Source organism: Notolabrus celidotus, chromosome 6, assembly GCF_009762535.1.
Source record: "Notolabrus celidotus isolate fNotCel1 chromosome 6, fNotCel1.pri, whole genome shotgun sequence".
Classification (NCBI taxonomy): domain Eukaryota; kingdom Metazoa; phylum Chordata; class Actinopteri; order Labriformes; family Labridae; genus Notolabrus; species Notolabrus celidotus.
This window is the reverse complement of record NC_048277.1, coordinates 4,873,613-4,894,393: the sequence shown is the minus strand read 5'-3', so window position 1 is coordinate 4,894,393 and position 20,781 is coordinate 4,873,613. Positions and strand designations below refer to the sequence as shown.

The 20,781-nt window shown below is 41.2% G+C and overlaps 1 protein-coding gene across 1 annotated transcript in view; it reads left to right on the top strand.

Annotated features, from left to right (window-relative positions):
* Window positions 1–20,568, top strand: part of sntb2 (syntrophin, beta 2) — a 41,642-nt gene extending 21,074 nt beyond the window's left edge. The window contains exons 2-7 of the mRNA XM_034684887.1: window positions 2,126–2,342; window positions 5,028–5,238; window positions 12,417–12,559; window positions 13,663–13,859; window positions 17,064–17,254; window positions 18,876–20,568. Coding sequence (XP_034540778.1) covers window positions 2,126–2,342; window positions 5,028–5,238; window positions 12,417–12,559; window positions 13,663–13,859; window positions 17,064–17,254; window positions 18,876–18,968 — 1,052 coding nt within the window. The 3' untranslated portion in view covers window positions 18,969–20,568. The remainder of the gene's footprint in view (window positions 1–2,125; window positions 2,343–5,027; window positions 5,239–12,416; window positions 12,560–13,662; window positions 13,860–17,063; window positions 17,255–18,875) is intronic.
* The last annotated feature ends 213 nt before the right edge of the window (window positions 20,569–20,781 follow it).

Genomic DNA, 20,781 nt, shown 5'->3' with positions numbered 1-20,781 from the left:
CACACATACACACACACACACACACACACACACACACACTTAGACACTCATATTCACGCTCACACTTTTTGTGCACTCAAAGAGACGAAGGCAGCCTGGATTGAAGATAAGAACTGAAGAGATAACATTAACATCCAGAGTACGAGGGGAGGATGAAAGAGCACAAGTAAAAGTGAGGAAATGTTGGTGCACGAGGCCTCAGCACCAGATTTGTAAACTGAACCCATCAGAGCAGCCGACCCACAGAGCTCACAGCTGTTCGGCCGAGTCCACTCTTGTTGTTTTGGGATAATTTCACTCGAGGGACCTGGATATCCATTTAAAACATGCTGAAAGATAACAGGGAGCGTTTATATTCTGAGCGTTTGGCCCTGAGTGTGATCACTGTTTCTCCTCTCCATACGAACACTGAGGTTTGATAAACACAGGACAGAATCTATTTTCCATCCCACATGAAATCACATGCAGATTGTTGAGAGGATCAAACCACAGCTCTCTCCCTCCATGTTTAAAAAGTCTTACCCTAACTGGGCCCAAACGTGCAGATTAAATGCTGACTTCTCTCAGAAAGCGTTCCCTCATGGCTCGGTTTATTACCGGCCGCACAATATATCCTGAGTGACTGGCTGTTATTGAGTTGAAACCCACAGATGGTCAAACTATCAACACAGTGCTCTCTCTGGATCTGTAGATATTCAGCAGCTGCCTTCTGTCGATGTAATGCTCACCTCACCCTAACAAAGTACAGCGCCAAATCACAACAAATGAGCAGGTCTAGACCGTACTCTATGTTCTATTATTAACAAAGACCCAACATCAAGACAGGATAAGATCCAGTCCCATCTTACAGACAGGACTCAGTCTGATCTCATCTTAATCCACCATGAGCAGAGCACTTTGCAGCATTTAGCAAGTTACAGTGGCAAGGACAAACTTCCTTTAACAGGCAGAAACCTCCAGCAGGACCAGACTCATGTTAGACACACATCTGCTGAGACCGTGTTGGAGAGAGGGAAAGAGGAGATGAAGAGAGAGAGAGATGATAGTGGTGAGACGGATAGTAGTAGTTGTAGCAGCTGGAGTCTGGCACGTCCACAGCAGCAGAGATCCAGAGGAACCTAAGAGACAAGGGAGCTCAAGGACTCCAGAAAGGTCTATGGTTAGTAACTTTAATGGGACAGGAAGAGTTAAAGTAAGAGACAGGCAGAGAGAGGAGAGAGAGGGAGAGACAGGATCCTAGTGTGTCAGTCTAAGCCTATAGCAGCATAGCAGTTTTTTTTTGGTTAGGCGGACTCTTAAGCGCCTTTATGTTATAATTATAGTTCAAATTTCTAATCAATTCAAATCAGACATGATTGTTTTTAACATGAGTGTGTCTCAGATCTCAGACTCCACTACTTAAGAATATAAATATACAAATAAAAGATATTCACAGATATTCTGTTTATTCTAAAGTTAAGGTGAAACACTTTGTTTTGACACCTTAACCATGAAAATGTTGAAGCATAACTATATCAGTCATGTGACCTTGTATGGGCCTCATATTGGATGTAAATCAGCTGTTATACCTTGAAATCCCAAAGATAAGTCCCACAGTATACAAGATAAGAGAAGCTGCAGTCTGTTTGAGGGTCAGCCAGAGGTTAAAGGTTCCAGTTTCTTTCATTAAATTCAGCAACATGCTCTTCTCAAGTTGGCAAACCTGCTACAGTAACAATGAGAGGTTTTAAGGTCTGGACCCTCTGCCGAGACCTGCACCACCTCCACTGGTCACTTGTCTTAAATTTAGAAGTCTTTTCAATCAAACAATCACTCCATAAGATTCACTTACTTCAGAGTATAACATGGTTTTTATAAAATGTTCTGACTTCATGGGAGAGTACAGCTGTTCAGAAGCGGTGCTGTAAGCCTGGTCAGGTTGGCACAGGGGGGTAACCGCCTGCTTCTTGGAGCACTTCTGAGTAAAATACTGTAACAACATGAAATACCACTCTGCATTTAATACGGGTAAATTGGTCTCTCCAGTGTACTGGACACAGCTCACTTCTTAGCTGACAGAAATGTTTTAAAGGTGCGTCTCAAACACTGAATTTTAAAGTACATCCACGTGTGTGTTCCTCCACAGTGAAGTACATCCGTGAGGTCTCTCCGCTCTTTAAAAAGCCGTCGCTGGTGGCCGACCTGCCGTGGGACGGTGCCCGCCCACAGTCACCAAGCTACAGCGGCAGTGAGGACTCGGGGTCGCCCAAACACAGCAGCTCCTCCTCCAAAGACAGGAAGGTCATCAGTCTGAAGATGTGCTTCATCAGCAGGAACCTCACCATGCCTGATCTGGAGAACAGGTAACATGACTGTAATGTGTGAGTGTGTATCAGTGTGTGTGTGTGTGCGTGTTCATTATATTGTAATGTTATGGAGATAATGATGGTGATTGAAGTGCTCTTCTGGTTTGTGGATATGAAACAGATGTAGTAAAATCTATATGAAGTGAACATCAGTGAAGTGATCATCAGAGATGTTAGTTTTGTGATCTAGATACATCAAACTGAAAACCCTGCAGCGTCTGTACGAGTGTAGTTTCAGTTCAAACAGGGAAAAGCAGCTGATGTGGGCCGACCTTTCACAGCACAGATCTGACAAACTCCCTGTGAAGAGGCTGTGATTGAAAAGGTGCCGCTGAGACTCAGTGTGCTTGTGTTTTGTGACGCATCGTACACGAAATCTAAATCAAAGTCTGTGAACGCTTTTCTGTTTTTTAACAAAAAGACTCAGAATAATTCAAAACTTAAAGATCTAAATGAACGATGACGGTCAACAGAGAATACTCAAACCCACTCACTCCAACCGCTCTCCCACCACACAACTGATCAGGTACATAAAAGGTTAACCACACCCGAGAGCTCCTTACAGGAAGTGAAGTCATAACCATAAAAGGAAAGAATCATGATAAACAATCAACACTAGAAAAACACACATTATGGCTCCTATACTTCAATCAATCAATCAGACTCTATTTGTGAAGCACTTTTCAATGATATTCTAACACAATGTGCTGGAAATTAAAAAAATGATGAAAAATGTAATAAATCCCAACCCCAGCCCCAACCCCTAAACCCACCCCAAAATCCATATGTAAGGTCAAGAACATGATATATGCAAAAAATAATGGTAATTAAAAATAAAAAACTGAATAAGAAATAAAAAAGAAGTTGCTGAACAAGCTGAGGAAACGCTGTCATGATATCTTAATGAGGAAACAGTGGAGGTAAAATAAGATGTTAAAACTCACCAAAGTAAAATAAATTAATAAGATAATAAAACATGAAAATATTAAACTAGTAAAAGAAACTAAGATGCTCCAAAGCTTGATCCGGATTGGTAGAAATTCTTGAAGACGTTTCACTTCTCCTCCAAAAGACTTCTTCAGTTCTGACCAGACTGGGGAAGAGCTAGAAAAAGATGCTACACTAAAAGTAAATACAGCAAAATAAACAGAATAAAATATAAAAATTCTGAGTGGTAATCTGTAAAAATCATAAGATGATAAGATCTAATTAATAACTAAATAAAATATGAAATAATCCACAATAAATTTAAGAAAATAAATAAAAAATAAAAATGTACTTTTCAAATGTTTGGTAAAAACCTGTTAACCATTCTTACTTGACCACTTTTTATTTAGTCATTATTTTAGACGGGAGGACACAAAGAGACTAAGGTCTCTTTTCCAGGAGCGCCCTGCAGCAATAAAAGTAACAAATAAATAAACAGTTAAAATAGATGCAGATTAAAAAACACACATTCATACTCACAAACCTAAAATAGTTACAGAATAAAAAACACATATGTTTTTATTTATGTTTTAAAGTTATGCTTTTGGGCATGTTGGCCTTTATTGGATAGGAAAGCTGGAGAGAGACACGAAATGTGGGGAGTAGAGAGAGGAGGAAGACATGCAGTGAATGGTCGAGACTGGGAGCCGAACCCACGACCACTGCAATGAGGTCTATAGTCTCTGTGTATGGGGCGCTTAGACTGCTAGGCCAACGGCGCCCCTAAAACCACATCTTTAAGCCTGCAAACCCAGGCCCTGTTCAGCTGTCATTGAAAAATCTCCCACATAATGATAGCAGCAATACTGAAGCAGTCTATCCCCACTCAGTCCAGGAATTTTTAGTAACCCAGTTTGGGATCTGGGTGTTTGGCTTGAGGTGTTTGTGGACTAGAGAGCGGCTAAGTAAGGAGGGAGTTTACTTCCGAGTTCCTTATCAATAAAAAGAAAAGTGTGTATCTCTCTGTGGATATTATGAAAGCCTGCCGACAGAGAGATAAGGTCACAATGGTGAGTCTGAAATCTGTGAGCTGTAATAAAGCAAGAGCGCCGTGACGTCCATGAGCTTCAACTGTGTATAGAGCATAATAGGCTCTCCACATAACACCTGACATAAGGATTCAAACAAAGCATGATGGGAAGTCTGGTGGTTATCTGTTATTCTTGTGATTTGAAAAAGAGACAAACACTAAAAGTGATGAAATTCATGAAAGTCTTTTTGTTAGGTTCTTTATTTTCTTCCATAGATCATGTGAATCACAGTTTAATATGACTAACAGTGTATTATGTGGTAGGTGTAATGAGGTTAGTGTGGAGCCTTGAAACTCCCCAGCTTTACTTTAAAACCTTTCCTCAAACAAACAAGGAAACAAGACAATAAATGATCCGCCATGCTTCTTGCTGTTGAAAGGTCTGACAGCTGAGTTCTGTTCAGTCTGGAGTCTTCATCGGTGAAGGACGCGGTGATGCGTGATGTTTTGAGGAAATTGCAAACAGTACAAAGTTTATATTTCAGCAGTTTATTTTTTTTTAAAAAGTAGTGAAGTTAAATGAGAACAAAATTAAAACAGTCAAAGGTTTTCTGGCTTCTGGTGAAGTTAGTCACTCTTCCTTTAATGGTTCATTTAGTGATTGTGATGTTTCCATCAGAGGCTTACAGAGTTTGGGATTAATAAATGTACTCTGCCCTCTTCAGACTGCTGGAGCTGCACTCCCCGGACGGTCAGCACACGGTGGTGCTGCGCTGTAAAGACGGCCCCTCTGCCAACTCCTGGTTCACCGCCATCCACACCAACATAGCTGCCCTGCTGCCGCAGACGCTGGCTCAAATCAACGCTTACCTTGGGGCCTCGTCTTCAGCCTCCACACACCCTCATCTGAAACACATCGGCTGGCTGGCTGAGCAGGTATTTTCAGCACTGATTGATTTAACAGCTGCGTGCCATCTTACACAGGTGATAATCCCTCTCAGTTGCTCAGGGCTTACTGCTAATCTTTAGATATTACATTCTCTGCATCATCACAGTACAGGGTAGAGACAAGAATAACACAAAGTCTCAAAACACTCAAGCATATTAAACTAATAAAACAAATAACTGCAGATATAGACAGTTGACTTTGATAGATCCCGTCATGTCTGTAAACATCTCATCTCTGAGCGTCTGGACTTTGATTATGGAGTGCCAGCAGGGAGAGACACAAACACTGCTAACACTGTCCTAACAGGGCCATCAGTTTCTTTTACCTGGCCTTAAAGCTGGGGTTGGTAATTAGATTTAGATACACTTTTTGTCATACTGGTTGAAATGATCTTTATGTCCTGATGGCAATCATTACATGATGTGTTCCTAAAAAAGAGTGAAAAAAAACTGCTATCCACAGCCGGAGTAAACCTGGGAAAACACCAACCAATCACCGTTTTTTGGCTCCCCAAATTTTAAACCAATCAAATCCCGTCCAGCCGTTCTGCCCTCCTCCTGCGCGTACATTTCCCCGGCGTGCACTCCTCGGAGTCCCCGTCTCCTGCCTCTACTTCCCCTGACTCTATTTACTGTCCCTCTCGCTCGTCTTCGGGCCTGTCCCCTCTGACCTGATGAGGTGCTTTGCTCAGGACTGTAGTCCGTATCAGAGTCTAAAAAGCTCTCACCAACAAGCAGAATAATTAATGACGTTCAGTAAGTCCTACAGAAAATATATATTTATTGTAGTGTCCGTCCGGACGCTGTAGTGATGACGAGCTGATTCGTGAACATGTTGAGTTTTAATAACCGGTCACTGTCGGCCGTGATCACGCCAACAAACAAAACAACAATCAATGTTTGAATGAATGAAAAACTTCTACTCTCCTCTCTCCCACTCGCACACTGTACACCTCTCCTGATGCCTTCACTGACCGTCAACACTGTAGGAATTAAGAACATCTACACTGAACACGTTTAACAAACAGGAGAGCTGTTACAGTATTATATATGTGTTATAACTTTTCTCCTGATATCGTGTCACTGGTACAACTGGATAATGCTAGCATGATAGTTGTGAGTGCTAACAGCAGCCATGTTTGTTTGTGTTTTTAACTTTCACTATGAGAATGTTTTGGTGAGGACCGGTTTTGAATCAGTCACGATCATATGGTCGATAATCAGCGGCGCTCGTGCATGTGAGCGGGGGGGCGTCGTTTTGGAGGAGCTCCGAGGGGAGGGGGGGAGGGGTTAGACGGAGTCATGAGGAAAAGCTACATTCAAATTCATGCTGGTTTTCCGAGACTACCAACCCTAGCTTTAACATAGGCTTGCTTCAATTAAACTCTTATGAGACCCTTTCACAAAATGAAAACATGTTCATACTAATTTTTATTAAACCCTGAGCTTTGTGTGAACATATGCTCCCCGTAAACAGACTACTCTGTCCCCTGAGTTTAAAGCTCCAGTGAGGAACTTTCTTTTTGTGTTGATTTTGACGCCCCTGTGGACAAAGTGATGCCTCTCATATCTTTGCTGGTCTTGCCTTAAGCCTGATTTATACTTCTGTGTTGAATTGACGGCTTTGCCTACGCACGTAGCTAATGCGCACCTCCTCCAAAATGTAACTACACGTTGAATCGAGCGTGTTGATTGGTCCGCTCGGTAGCATTGTATTTCCCACATTTACAGCACTTCCGGGATCCCCGCTCATCGGCCGCACATGGGCCGTGTATTTCATCTCCTCCTCTCTATTCTTCATGTAATCATGTCTGTTTGATAAACAGAAACATGTATCAGCTGTAGATTAACATAACACGCTCTGAATCTCTGTGGAAAAGTAAACCGATCGTAGCGGGGCCGGAAGCAGGCGACCGGACTATAGGAGAGACCACACTGCCCTCAGGCGTTTCGGCGGAGAATTGCCGTGTGACATGGACACATCGACTATCAAGTATGTGGTGCTCATGTCCGTGTCAGCCCCTGCTGTGTAGGGGAGACGCAGAAGTATAAATCAGTCTTTAGTAAGATATTTTTAGACAATAAAATGTCCTCTTGCTGTCTTTCAGTCAAACAAACAACACTCTATGAACATGTACGTTGGAAAAAGTGAGAATACTTCCTCAGTGTGTCAGTCATCAGTGGTTTGATACCTCCTCCCTCGCGGTGCTTACAGATATAACTTTATAGACATTATTAGTCATGTTGCTAATGTTGTTGTTTGCTTATTTAGCAAGGTGGCTGCTGACATCTCCTCACAGGGGCTCTAAAGCCGACTCTGCAGAAGCACCCTCTAATGACAACATACGGAGAGGTTGTGTAAATAGTTTGTTATTTATTGAGGTAATGTGCCAGCAAGACATTAGTTTACATTTTGAACAATATGGAGTAACTGAGCTGTCAGAAGAGCTTTTGCAGTAGAGGCAGCGTATCAGTGATGTAAAGAAGGATATCGTTACCTTTCAAAAGCTTAAAATGAAACAAAATAGTAAGAGAACTTCAGGACGTTTGTCCAGGTGTTGTACGACTGTGTGTGCTCCACAGGCTTTCAGTCACTATGGAGGTGAATTAGTTTAAATAGTGCCCGGATCTGTAACTGTGCCTCACTCAGTCGCCTGGTATGGGTATTTATTCAGGAGGATGGCCGTTTATTAAACTCTTATTTAGATTTTCAATCATCAATGTACTTTTATTGATACATTACACAGAAATAAAGCAGAAAAATGAACTCATTACACTCTCCATACACAGCAGATCTAGTCCAGTCTCATTGTAATGTTATTTACAGACCAAACTCAGTCGACCATGAGCAAACACGCAGCAACAGTAGCAGGACAGTGCTCTATTGTTGGACGGTCACCTCCATGAGCAGCTGGGAAAAGGAAGTGTGATGAATGAAAGCAAGCTAACAGACAGACAGGACATTACTGACTGTGATTATTATAGAGACTCATGATAGCAATGTCAAATTATATCAACAACCGAAATATGACTCATGTAAGCAATAACAATCATCACAATATAATAATGACTGACGATGATAACAGCGGAGCGCTGACTAATCTGAAGTGAGAGAGTGTTTGATTTCTGAGTTCTTATAAAGAGGAATAAAATCTGTAAATGAAGTTAGTTTTGTCTGGAAGCTGAAGAACCATCCTCGATCAAACATGACTCTCAGTGTCAGGGTTAGGCCATGTGAGATAGCTATCATTAGATGATATATTTTCTCACCCACAAACCGGGTTCCAAAAATGTTGTGACGATGTGTTAAATGATGATAAAATACGATTTTAATGATTTGCAAATATTTTAAATCCTATGTTTAATTAATAGAGCAAAGACAACATGTCAAATGTTGAAACTGAAAAATGTTGTTTCTCAAAAAGTAAAAATGTGCTCATATTAAATTTGATGCCATCAACATTAAAAAACAGGCAGAAAGGGACGACAAACACTGAAAAAGTTGAATAATATAAAAACACACCAGAAGGAACATCTCTGAACTAAATTATTTAACATCAGGTTAGTCACATGACTGGTTTTAAAAAGGACTCTCCAGAGAGGCTGAGTCTCTCAGAAGGAAAGATGGGAAGAGGTTCACCACTCTGTGAGAGACTGTGTGAGCAAATAGTTCAACAGTTTGAGAATAATGTTCCTCAGAGGAACATGACAGAGTTAGTGGATTTCATCGTCTACAGTACATAATATCATTAAAGGATTCAGAGAGTCTGGAGAGTTCACACACGTGAATGAAGGGTTTCAGTTATTTGCAAAATCTGTTTCTATCAACGTTTAACTTTATGAAGTGAGGTCGTAGTTCTTCTGTGTCTGTACTGCTACTTCAGGTTTAGCTAACTGATTGGATTCATCTGGTTTCATTGATCAGTATAATTGTGCATGAAAATAAAGCATGATAAGGTGTTTCCTGATTACATTACCTAAACAGAGCATGCATGTATATGTAAGGTGAACAGATCCAATGAGAGGACCAAACTCCTTGACTAACTTTGGCGTCAACTGAGGGTTTCTCCTTCAGGTGTACAAACTGAGATCAATCTGAGAAATAGGATTTAATCCGGCTTAATGTGGTTCCTTAAAGCCTGTAAACTTTACTCTTGATATAATAGGATGTGGTGGGCAGTTAAAACAATAATAAAATCCAGCTTTGAGACTCTGTTCATAAGAAGGTTTTATCAAATATGTTGGGATATTTGGTCCATTCCACAGTGAAGTGTTAATAATCAGTATGTGTGTGATGTAAGGAGCTGCAGAGCATTTTCAGGACATAAAAACATCAAATATAAACACAGGAAGTTCTTTAAAGGAAGTGACTTCAGTGGGTTTTTCAGCTTAGTAAGCCACAGTACCTGTTTCATTACACTGACGTCACTGCACATACACTGACTGCAGACACACACTGGCATTTCTACTCGTATGTGTTAACTGCAGATACATACAGGAAGAGTGTGTTTCCTTAAATGGCTTGAGCCAGGACCAAAAACAAGACAGTGACTGAATGTGATCTTTCACTTTGAAATGTCCATTCAGGGCCGTGTTGATGAATGGATGTGTGGCTCCGTTTATCTGAGTCGGGTTAAAACAGGAAACACCAATGCAACTTTCCGTTATGTTGTACTGTTTCCTGTAAAGCCCACCTACTCACGACACTCACAGTCACACTGTCTGCTTTAATGTCACTCCAACAAAACTCAGCCATGACTCAGAAAATGACTCTGTCCTACTTTTACAACAGTGTGAACAATTCAGGTCAGACTGTCAGGTGGAGATACACTGCAAAAACTGAAATCTAAGTAAGATTGAATATCTCAGAAAAGGTGAAATGTGCTTATTTTTGGCCTGATAAGATAGTTTTTTTCACTAAGCTGTTTTGATGTTCGAGTGTTTCCCTTGTTTTGAGTGTTTTGGTCCTAAATGATCTCAGTAAGATATTACAGCTTGTTACTGAGATTTTATGACCTATATTGAGTAATACATGCTTGAAACTAGAATATCAACTGTTCCAAAGCTGTTTCATCAACACTCACAAGTATAAAACTGTTTTTTTAAAGTCAGAATTTCTTATTTCAAGCATTAAAGGTGACATATCATGCAAAATTGACTTTTTAATGGTTCTCTACCTGAAATATGTTTCCCTGGTATGTCTACAAACCCCCCGAGAATGAAAAAAATCCATTCTGCCCCTGTTTTGATTTCTCCACCTTTCTGTAAATGTGTGTGAAACGAGCCGTTTCAGACTTCAGTGTTTTTGTTACGTAACAACAATATCCGGTCTGTCACGGAGTCAGAGCTCGGAGCTTGTTCAGCCCATAGACTGTATAAAATAATACTGAATCCCCCCTCCGTTTTTCATTACCTGCACAAATGTGTGCTAACAAGGAGCTTAGGAGGGAGGCATGCTAGTTGTAGGCTGTCTTAATAAACACAAAGGTCGGTTTTACTCCCCACGTCTGCAGATTTGAAGATCTAGTGGATGATTTTTATTTATCATGGATAAGTGCTAGCGCTAGTTAGCATAGCTACATAGCTACATGTCGTAGCTGTAGCTGTGTACCAAGACACACGTCAACATACTGACAAATAAAACAACAAGAAACACAGAATCTGTGACCAATCCTTCAGAAAGGTCCTGCTGCCTTTCTGGCAGAGGTCGGTTTTACTCCCCACGTCTGCAGATTTGAAGATCTAGTGGATGATTTTTATTTGTCATGGATAAGTGCTAGCGCTAGTTAGCATAGCCACATAGCTACATGTTCGTAGCTGTGTACCAAGACACACGTCTACATACCGATAAATAAAACAACAAGAAACTAAATCTGTGGCCAATCCTTCAGAAAGGTCCTGCTGCAGGCGCCTCTCCGTCAGGATCAGATTCTGGATCAGATTCAGAGGGTTGAAGTAACGCGGGTCTGTGAGCAGCCGTGTATATTCAGCCAACATGTAAACATTAGATCAACGTGCTGGACAGCCGAGGCACATCCACTTCCGGAGGGGGCGTGGTCAGAGAGAAAACAGACTGTTCTGAAGAGGACTGAAGAAGAGGGGTTTTCAGGCAGACCAAAATCTGATTTCAAAGTGTTTTTTTGAGCATAAACTTTAAAGAGATGTTTTGGGGACCTCTTAGACCAATATATATTGATGAAAAAAGCGTGATATGTCACCTTTAAATAAGAAATCATGACGTTGACACAATTGTATTTCTTCACATAATTAAAACAAATGACAGCCAAATGTAATCCACTGTTTTATTTTCAATGAAACAATAGAAAATATGTACCACTATGTATTAGTACAGTTGGCACAGTACTGCAAACTGACTCTTAATATTTAAACATTTAACATTTCAAACAGAAATAATTACATTCAGATAAGTTCTTCCAAATTACAAGGCTGAAAATGATCCTACATAATGAGAAATATATTCTTAACTTTTGTCTTTCCATCAAGAAAAGGAAATTAGTTTTTAGTATAACTTTGCTGGTTTCAAGAAATGTAATGCCTATTGCATGTCATTATGTCAAGATAAAGGTACTAGGGCGCAAACTTAGCCTAATGGTTAAGTTGCTCGCCCATGAAGTGGGTGGTTTGAATCCAGCCTGTGGCCTCTTTCCCACATGTCATTCCCCCACTCTCAGCCACTTTCCTGCACCATCCACTGTCCTCTCCTCTACAAATAACAAGTGTAAAAGCCCCCCAAAAAGATAACGGCATTAGCATTTACTTAATTTAAGAATATTTTTCAACATATTGAGAAAAGAAGTCTCATATTTTTTTTATTTCTATCAATAAAAAAGCACTTGTTATTAGTGAAAATACACTAATTTGAAGGTATTTCTGGGTTCATTGAGGTTAGATATTGCTTAGTTTAAGTAATATAACCCCAATTTTTGTATATTTTTCTTGTTTTTGAAGGCTGGCTTTTTGCAGTGTAGCAACTGTAAAAATACACTGTTACCTCTGTGCACTGTGAAAGCACATCCTGTTTCTGCTCCTCATACTTTAACTCCATGACACAGAACCTTCACTGTATTTAAAATCTGCAGGTTTTACTTTGTTTTTAATGAATACTTGAACATTACTGACGTGGACCTTTTCCTTCTGTTCTTCAGGTTCAGTTGGAAGGCGGACGGCAGCAGTACAAGCCGGTGGTCATGGCCCTGACAGAGAAGGACATCCTGCTGTTTGAATCTGTGCCGTGGAGCAGAGAGTCCTGGTCCATGCCTCTGCTAACACACCCGCTGCTCGCCACAAGGTAGAGACCATGCACAGCAGGTCGACTCACGCTCTCAGAGAGCTCAGATCTGAACCTGATGGTCTGCTTCATATCCAAACATGCCCCCTTCACACACTCCACACTGTTTGATGCTTCAAGCTCTTCATTTCTGTCACAGCTGTGAATGTGTCCATCATTTCTGGTCCACTGTCGATCAGAGTTCCTACACATTACTGACACTGAATGTGGAAAGTACCTGAAGTTTATTGTTGCTCACACTCAAAAACAGGAGTGAAATAAAGTGCTGGGTTATGATGAGGTTTGTGTTACTCTGTTCACAAAGGTTTCACAAGTGTGAGTCATGGGAACCCACACTGGGGGGGAAATAAAAAAAAGCACATGTAAGTACGGAAGTCAATGAAAAAAACAGAAGAGGGAAAATACTTTTCACTCTATTTAAAACCTGTGGGGACGTTTCGCTCCAACATGAGCCAAAGTGAGGAGCACGAGTGGAGCGACGCCTGAAAGCTAGTTCAGGCAGGCAACTCCAGCTGCACGTGCATCACTCTCACAGTCACCTGACAAACGAATCCTCCCAATGAGGCGGTTTATTTTATCTGCAGTCCTGAGCTCAGACTTTCAGCCCCACCTCCTCCTCCACAGCATCCACCTGCAGGTTTACACTACAGGAGGTTTAAGATGTGATGGCATCACTCCTCAATTTCTGCTTCTGAATTTAATCTGTGAGGAGTGCTGAGCCAAGACACTAAACACAACACTTATATCTTAATTCACAGATTAAAAAGAGACTAAGAGTAACTGTAAATCAGAACTTTTAGACTTCCAGTTGTTGAGACATGAATATCAACTCATACAGATCATCTCTTTTTTGTATTATCATTATAATATTATGTTATTTCATCATTTTCCTTCCTTGCTGTAGTCCAAACCCCCTACCATTATTAATAATAACACTCATTAGACCAGTCAATATTGACATTATTTCATATCACAGAGACCAGCACTCCTTGACGTCTTTAAAAACAGCTGAATAAATGTTAAGTCTCAAGTCTCACGGTGTCAGCTGTCTTTCTGAGGATTGATGGATTAATGGATCTGTATTTTTGTCTCGTCTTCTCAAGGCTGGTTCATTCTGGTAACGCCCGAGGTTCTCCGGCTCAGGGTGCAGAGCTGGTGTTCGCTACTCGGACGGGCACAGGACGGGGCATCGAGTCCCACATCTTCAGAGTGGAGACCCACTGGGATCTGTCTTCATGGACACGAGCACTTGTGCAGGGGGCGCACGCTGCGGCTGAGCTCATCAAAGAAGTCTCCATCGGTGAGTGACGGGCGAGCATCCATCAGTCAGTGATGTTCAAATGACTGAACAAACAGCAGAGCTTCTCAATACAAAGCACTCAATCACTCTAAATGTTACCACAGTGTTACTGATGTTCTGAAAACACATTTAGAAACTGACTTCATCTCAATCAGCTTCAAGGTTCAAACTCTTCTTACACAGTAAAGCACAAGTTCTCAAACTTCAGCCCGCGACTTCCAAAATGTAGAGTGATAAAATGATGCTTTATACTTCATTTAGCTGTTCTGCAGAAAATTAGCCTCCTACATGCACATGTGGCTGTTATGAATGAAGCTGCTGCTTTTGTTAATTAGCTGTTAGCTAACCCTGACCTCAGGAGTCGTCTGGAAACAAAGAAAGACAGAAAACTAATGAAAAACATGTAATTGAAGGTTTTATGTCAAATGTAACTATTTTTTTTAATAATGGATAAAATAGACAATTTTAGATTACTTAAAAAAAACAATCTGGAAGACATCTTGCGACCCCCTAAGGGGTCCCGACCTCCACTTTGGAACCCCTGCAGTAAAGCATCAGTTGAAACACTTGTACCTGTAACAGATTAGTTTCAGGTGTTGCAGCAGGTCCAGTTCCCCTCCACTCCTCTGATTTCTGAACATATTTTAGCTTTGTTGAGTCTTGTTTTAGTAAGCAGCAGCTCTCTGCAGAACAGATAAATCAACACTACACAGTCTGCTGAGCACCAAACAGATAAACACAACTCATCTGTAAACAAAGTGGAGAGTTCAGCTGCTCAGACGTTTTTTCTTTTGATTCTGAGGAGACAAAAACTGAGCAAAGACAACAGTTAACTCAACTCTGAGCCCAAGTGAATGACCCTGTCACACTGTTTCATCTGAAGGCATAAATCAGCTGATTTCAGCTGCCACCAAGTGGCTGAAAAACAATCACTGTAATCAATAATCACACTTGTACAGCCATCAACCACATGACGAGTCAACCAGACACAGTATGAAAAATATGTATCTGAAAGCATCCATCTCTCCTCAGAGCAGGTTTACAGAGTTTCACTTTAAATAATTAACAAGTCAAACAAGTGAACATGAAGAAGAAGAAGAAGAAGAAGAAGAAGAAGAAGAAGAAGAAGAAGAAGAAGAAGAAGAAGAAGAAGAAGAAGAAGAAGAAGAAGAAGAAGAAGAATTTGTTCTACATTTTTAGAAAATACTTTATTTACATAACAAAATTAAACAGGCAAATGTTTTATGTTCACACAGAATCTTACTGACAAACAAGTAAATTCAATGGATGCAGTCAGCGGATTGCAGTTCTCTTTTGGTCAGACACCTCACAAAGAATATTATCAACCCCCCACAGCTGCAGGAAGTCCCCCATGTTCCCTGTGGCCCTATGGAAGCAGAACTCCAGCCTCAGTCTGGCCTTAATGTTCAGCTTCCACAGGGCCACCACGTCCAGCTCAGGCCCCACATGCAGCCTGTCTCTTCAGATGGCCATTTTTGTTTCTCCAATTAAAAAGTAAAAAATGTGGCACTTGGCTTTACATGTTTTGCTGAACCTGAAACCACAGATAAAACCAGTGACAGTTAAAACAACACCAAAAAGGTTAAAAACACCAGTCAAAAAGTTTTTAAAAAAATCACTGAGTCTATCGCACTCGGTAAATACATGAAAGACACTCTCAGACAGGCCACAGAAAGGACACACATTTAAAACAGTGGGATCAATTACAGATAAAAACGCTCTGTTGGGCATGGCTCCATGTAAAATCCTCCACTGAAGGTCACCAGTCCTTTTTTCAGGGGGGGTTGTAAAGAAGAAGAAGAGAGGATCAGGACAGAAAAAGTCTCTGAATCATTGATGCTGAAAATTGTATCAGACATGAACAAAGAGATAAAGTGAAAGCTCTGATGAAACAAAAATACTCAGAGATTGTTTCTGTCGTTTTTATTGAAGTAAATCTGTAATTCATGCCTATTATGGATTTCGGCTCCCCTCGTGTTGAGTTTGTTTTTTAAATATTAAAATGATGTGAATTATAGAAGAACACCTCAGACTGAAGAGGAGGTGTGGCACTGGATATGTGACTTGTATAAGGAGTGTGTTTGTGCCCATTTAACACTGTAGTGTAGTAAACCGAGTAAACAGCCCCTCACCAGAGGATGTGAGTTCACATTAAAGTCAATTTGCTTTGTAGATATTCTTTCACAATCCAAACCTCCTATGACACCTGTGCACACATTAAACACTTTGATATAAAAGTCAGTGGAGTTATTCAGCAGCCTTTGACTCACAGTGAGCAGCAGAGAGAGAGAGAGAGCTGCTCTGTGGAGGAAAGCAGGAGTCGGAGCCAGCAGAGGGGAATGTTTTCACTCTGTGCAGAACAATAGTTGGCTGCCGGAACAGCACTGGAAAGCTTCAGCCTTTTTTTCCCCTCTTCCCTGTCCTGCTGCTACACAAACGCACAGTTGTGCAGGAACATTCAGGCCTGTCGAGCAACAGTAAGACACATGGAAATGCTTTCAGATCAAATTACCTCGCTGCTGCAGAAGGAAGAATTTTATACAGCAGATACAGTCGTCTCTGGTCTGCTGCAGGGAGGAACGTCCACTCCTGATTATTAAAGAAACAACAGAGTTTGTCTGTCTGAGTGAGGGATTATTCAGAGGAGGGATAGTGTCACCAGCACCTCTGTTATAGAGGGCTGTAGTGCTTTAAAACCGGGCCCTATTTTTACACACTCTGGGTCTAAATGACTAACAGGTACAACAAGGTTTGGAATTACTCCAGTAGATTGCTTTAGCTGGCAGCCGTAAAAACAGGCTGTAATGGATGCAACGTAATCCTCAGGCCAAATGTGCCTGATTAAAGCTTGTCCATTAGAAGTGCTGGATCTGCCACTGACAGACTCTGACTGTTAAAGGGCCTCACAACTCTACAGATGAGACTTCACTGAGACAGAGAGGAAGATGCTTTCCTTCAAACCAGACACAACTGTTGCATCACTCCCTCTAAAGACACCGAAACATACCACACACCAAACATGTAGACACACAACGCAGGTAAAAAAACAACAGAATCCTCCTTTAATCATCCCACAGAGGAAGTGCTGCTCTCGTCTTTCCTGCCGTGACTTCAGGGTCACTTCAGTTTGTTGTCGTCACCCACACACCTGCTATTCTTCACCTCTTTGTGCCTCTCTTCCAGGGTGCACACTGAACAGACAGGATGTTCGCCTGACGCTGCACTACGAGAAAGGCTTCACCGTGACGAAGGAGCCAGTCGAGCCAACAGGGGGCGCCGTGCTGTACAGATACCCCTACGAGAAGCTCAAAATGTCCGCTGACGATGGAATACGCAACCTTTACCTTGACTTCGGAGGTCCAGAGGGAGAAATGGTGAGAGGGGAAAATGAAAACACCATTTTATATACATTTTATTCTCCAGACAGAAACACATGAGATAGCTTTGTATGCTGGAGAATGTTACTCAAGCTTTTCATGAATCAATAACTTATTTCATGGTTCATCTTTTGGTCCAAACATCCAAAATTTCAACCAGCCTGCAATTTAAAAAGCAGAACCTTGTGATTGTGAAGCAGCTGGAACCAGACAATGTTTGAGGTTTTAGATCAGTTATTGCTTAAACTAAGTGTTTCATGAAGGTGGTATCCAGCTTTCAACTTTTCAGCTGCGACTACCAAAATATAGGTGCTAAAGACTTGTGACCCCCACTGTCCCTCAAAGTGATTTAATGTGTCTTCATTTAGCTGGTCTGCAGAACATGACCCTACCTATATGAGCATGTGTCTGTGTTTCCTGTGCTGTTATGAATTAACATGCTGCTACTGATGCTTTTGATAATTCACTGTTCACTAACTCTAAACTTAGGAGTCATCTGGCAAATAGAAAGGCAGAAAACTCATTACACTTTCTATTTTCAAGGTTTTATTTCAAGTTTAGCTACTATTTTTGTCTATATTTTTTTACTATAAATTAGTAAAATGTACTATTTTTAGATACATTTTGTCAAGACATCTCACGACCCCCCCTAGGGCAAGCATGTCCAAAGTACAGCCCGGGGGCCAATCGCGGCCCACGGTCCATTTATTTACGGCCCCAAGCTTCCATCTTAAATTGTGTTATTTATAGCAAAGAAATGAATCACCTTCTGAATCATCTGTTCATTTGTAGTCTCTTTCAAGCGCACAAACAAAACTAAAGTTAATCCAGAAACGTCTTAAAAAGCCAAAACACTGGGAATTCTGCAAGATGGCAATAAAGAAGAAACACAAGAACTCTTAAAGTTGACAGGTTTTCAAATGAATGTTTTCATCATGATGTGAAAATGTTCTTGATGAAGATTAAATGTTCAGAAGACACAAAAGAAGACACAAGACAAAAACAAAATTATGAAATTGTACAGAAAAGGCAAAATTTGGTGCATAAAAATTATTCAGAACTCAGGAAAATAATTATTTTGTTATAAAATGTTGTGTGCTGGTCAGAAAAGTCTTAAAATCAACATGAAAAAGAAGTGTGATGAAATCCAGATTGTAATCCTGCTTTAGGAAAATAATGAGACAATATTTTTCCCACATTGCCCGACCCAAATGAAAAACATTTTCCTCCAGAAGAAGATAACGTTTTCTAATGTTAGCGTGGTTTTATTGAGAAAACATTTAAAATAATTGTTGTTAAATAGATATTTAATATATAACTTTTATGATTCCTAAGTCTCAGTAGGAGCCACTGGCCCTGAGGTAATCTGACAACATCAAATGTGGCCCTCTTTGAAAAAAGTTTGGACACCACTGCCCTAGGGGGTCCCAACCCACACCTTGGGAACCCCTGCATTAAAGTGACTGTAGGTTTAGTTACAGCAAGCTGTGATCAAATGCTCAGAGGTGATATGCATGGATGTCAGATATCTCACATGAGATTATGAAAAACTATATTTTACCCTTTTTAACGTCCTTATGTCTTCTCTTCTCTTCTCTTCCCTCTCTCCGTCCTCCAGATATTTGACCTCCACTCGGGTCCGAAGCCAGTGGTGTTTGTCCTCCACTCCTTCCTGTCGGCCAAGCTCACTCGTATGGGCCTGCTGACGTGAAACCACCAACTGCAGCAGAGTGACCAGGACGGGCCAAGCAAAGCAACAGAGGGTGGGAGACGCTCCCAGAGTGATGATCCTGGTGGATGATTTTTCTTATTTCTTTTTAATTCCTCCGCTCGCAGCAGACGAGTGTCTCTGCCGGCGCTGCGGAACGATTCAAACTACAAGTCGTACTGTCGATTGTCTCAAAAATGTGCCTTCTCTTTCAACTCTTTTCCTCCTCTTGCAGTCGTTTGAATCGCAAGGTGAGCTGAGAGGAAGTGACGCTTTGCTTGAAGTCACAAAGTGTTAGGAGTCAAAATACAAAAAAAAAAGAAGCTTTTCATAATCTCAACGTCCCGGTGATAACGTGTTAAAATATGATTGAAAAGATGAGTTACTGAGAAGCTTTATCAACTGCACACTTCATGCAAAGAGTTACTGACATGTAGAAAAGAAGGGATGATTTTTAGACGACTGGAACAGCCGAGCTCAGTTTGGTGAATCCTCCTGTTTCTACTCGATGCCTTTCATTCCGTGACAGCCTTCAGTCTGCTTCTGAATGTTTGTGTCTGCGTGTCCACATGTAAGAGCTTCTTAGAGCCACAACACAGTTCACTGAGCAGGCAGTGTGTGAATGAAGAGACGTGTGCGTGTGTGTGTGTGTGTGTGTGTGTGTGTGTGTGTGTGTGTGTGTGTGTGTGTGTGTGTGTGTGTGTGTGTGTGTGTGTGTGTGTGTGTCTTTATACTACACTCTTGTGTTGGCTCGATCGTGTGCCTGCTGTCTGACAGACTCACCTTTCATCGTCCCCCTCCACTGTTGTAATCAGGATTGCCGACCGTGCCTTCCCGTGTAGTCCGAGTCACTCTTTGTGATGTTTCCTTTTTTATTTCACACAGTAAGAGAATTTGAAGCTTGGACGTACACGAGCGATAGTATTACTCTTATAGTGTAACCATGTAAGTGTTTGTTTTTATATGTGTATATCTCATCATAGCATGACTTCCTTACATTGACCTCTGTATCAGACCATGATACATGACATGAGTGTGTGTTACTTCCCCTTATTGACCTACACCGCCACGTGTCTCTATTATCACATTCCACTTTGCATGAGATGACTCGTCTCCTGTTACCGCCCGTACAGACAGCACTTTGTCTCTGGCTAAAGACTGTTTAACAGATTTATCTCAAGTGAAGTCATGAAATGACGGGCGCTCATGTTTGTTCATAATCCAGCTGTAATCATCAAAGATAACTCTGATGATCTCCTGCAGAAGAAAGTTACACACACCTTATATGTTGACCTTTCAGATATTTCCTGATGAGGGTTTGATCTTTACTCCAGGTCCACTTCCTCTCTTTGGAGCTTTCAGGCTCAAAGCTGAGACATCTCCAGGACAGATATGATGCATCACCTCATAAACGTCTTGAGACGATCATTAAATATCTGATGAGGATATTTTGAATCTTAATAAAAACTAAACTAGTTTGCATTCCCAGGAACTCCCTCTGTGTTTCAACAGCTGTGTAAATTCCACAAACACTGACACGTTACAAGCTGCTAAATCAAGAGAATCACAGCTTCTTCTTTTTTTGAGAAGTACACACACATACAAAAAAGATGAAAGAAAGAGAAATCAAGAGAATCACAGATGTGTGTGATGTTATTGTGGACAGCGGGTGAATAAAAACACTGCGGTTAATCTACCAATCAGACACGTTCAGCATTGCCCCCCCCCCCCCCCCCCCCCTGGAAAGTACCGGGACCTTTGAAAAGTACTAACCCCTAGCAGGGGCTTTTTAGGGGGGAGATCATCTGCACCTGAA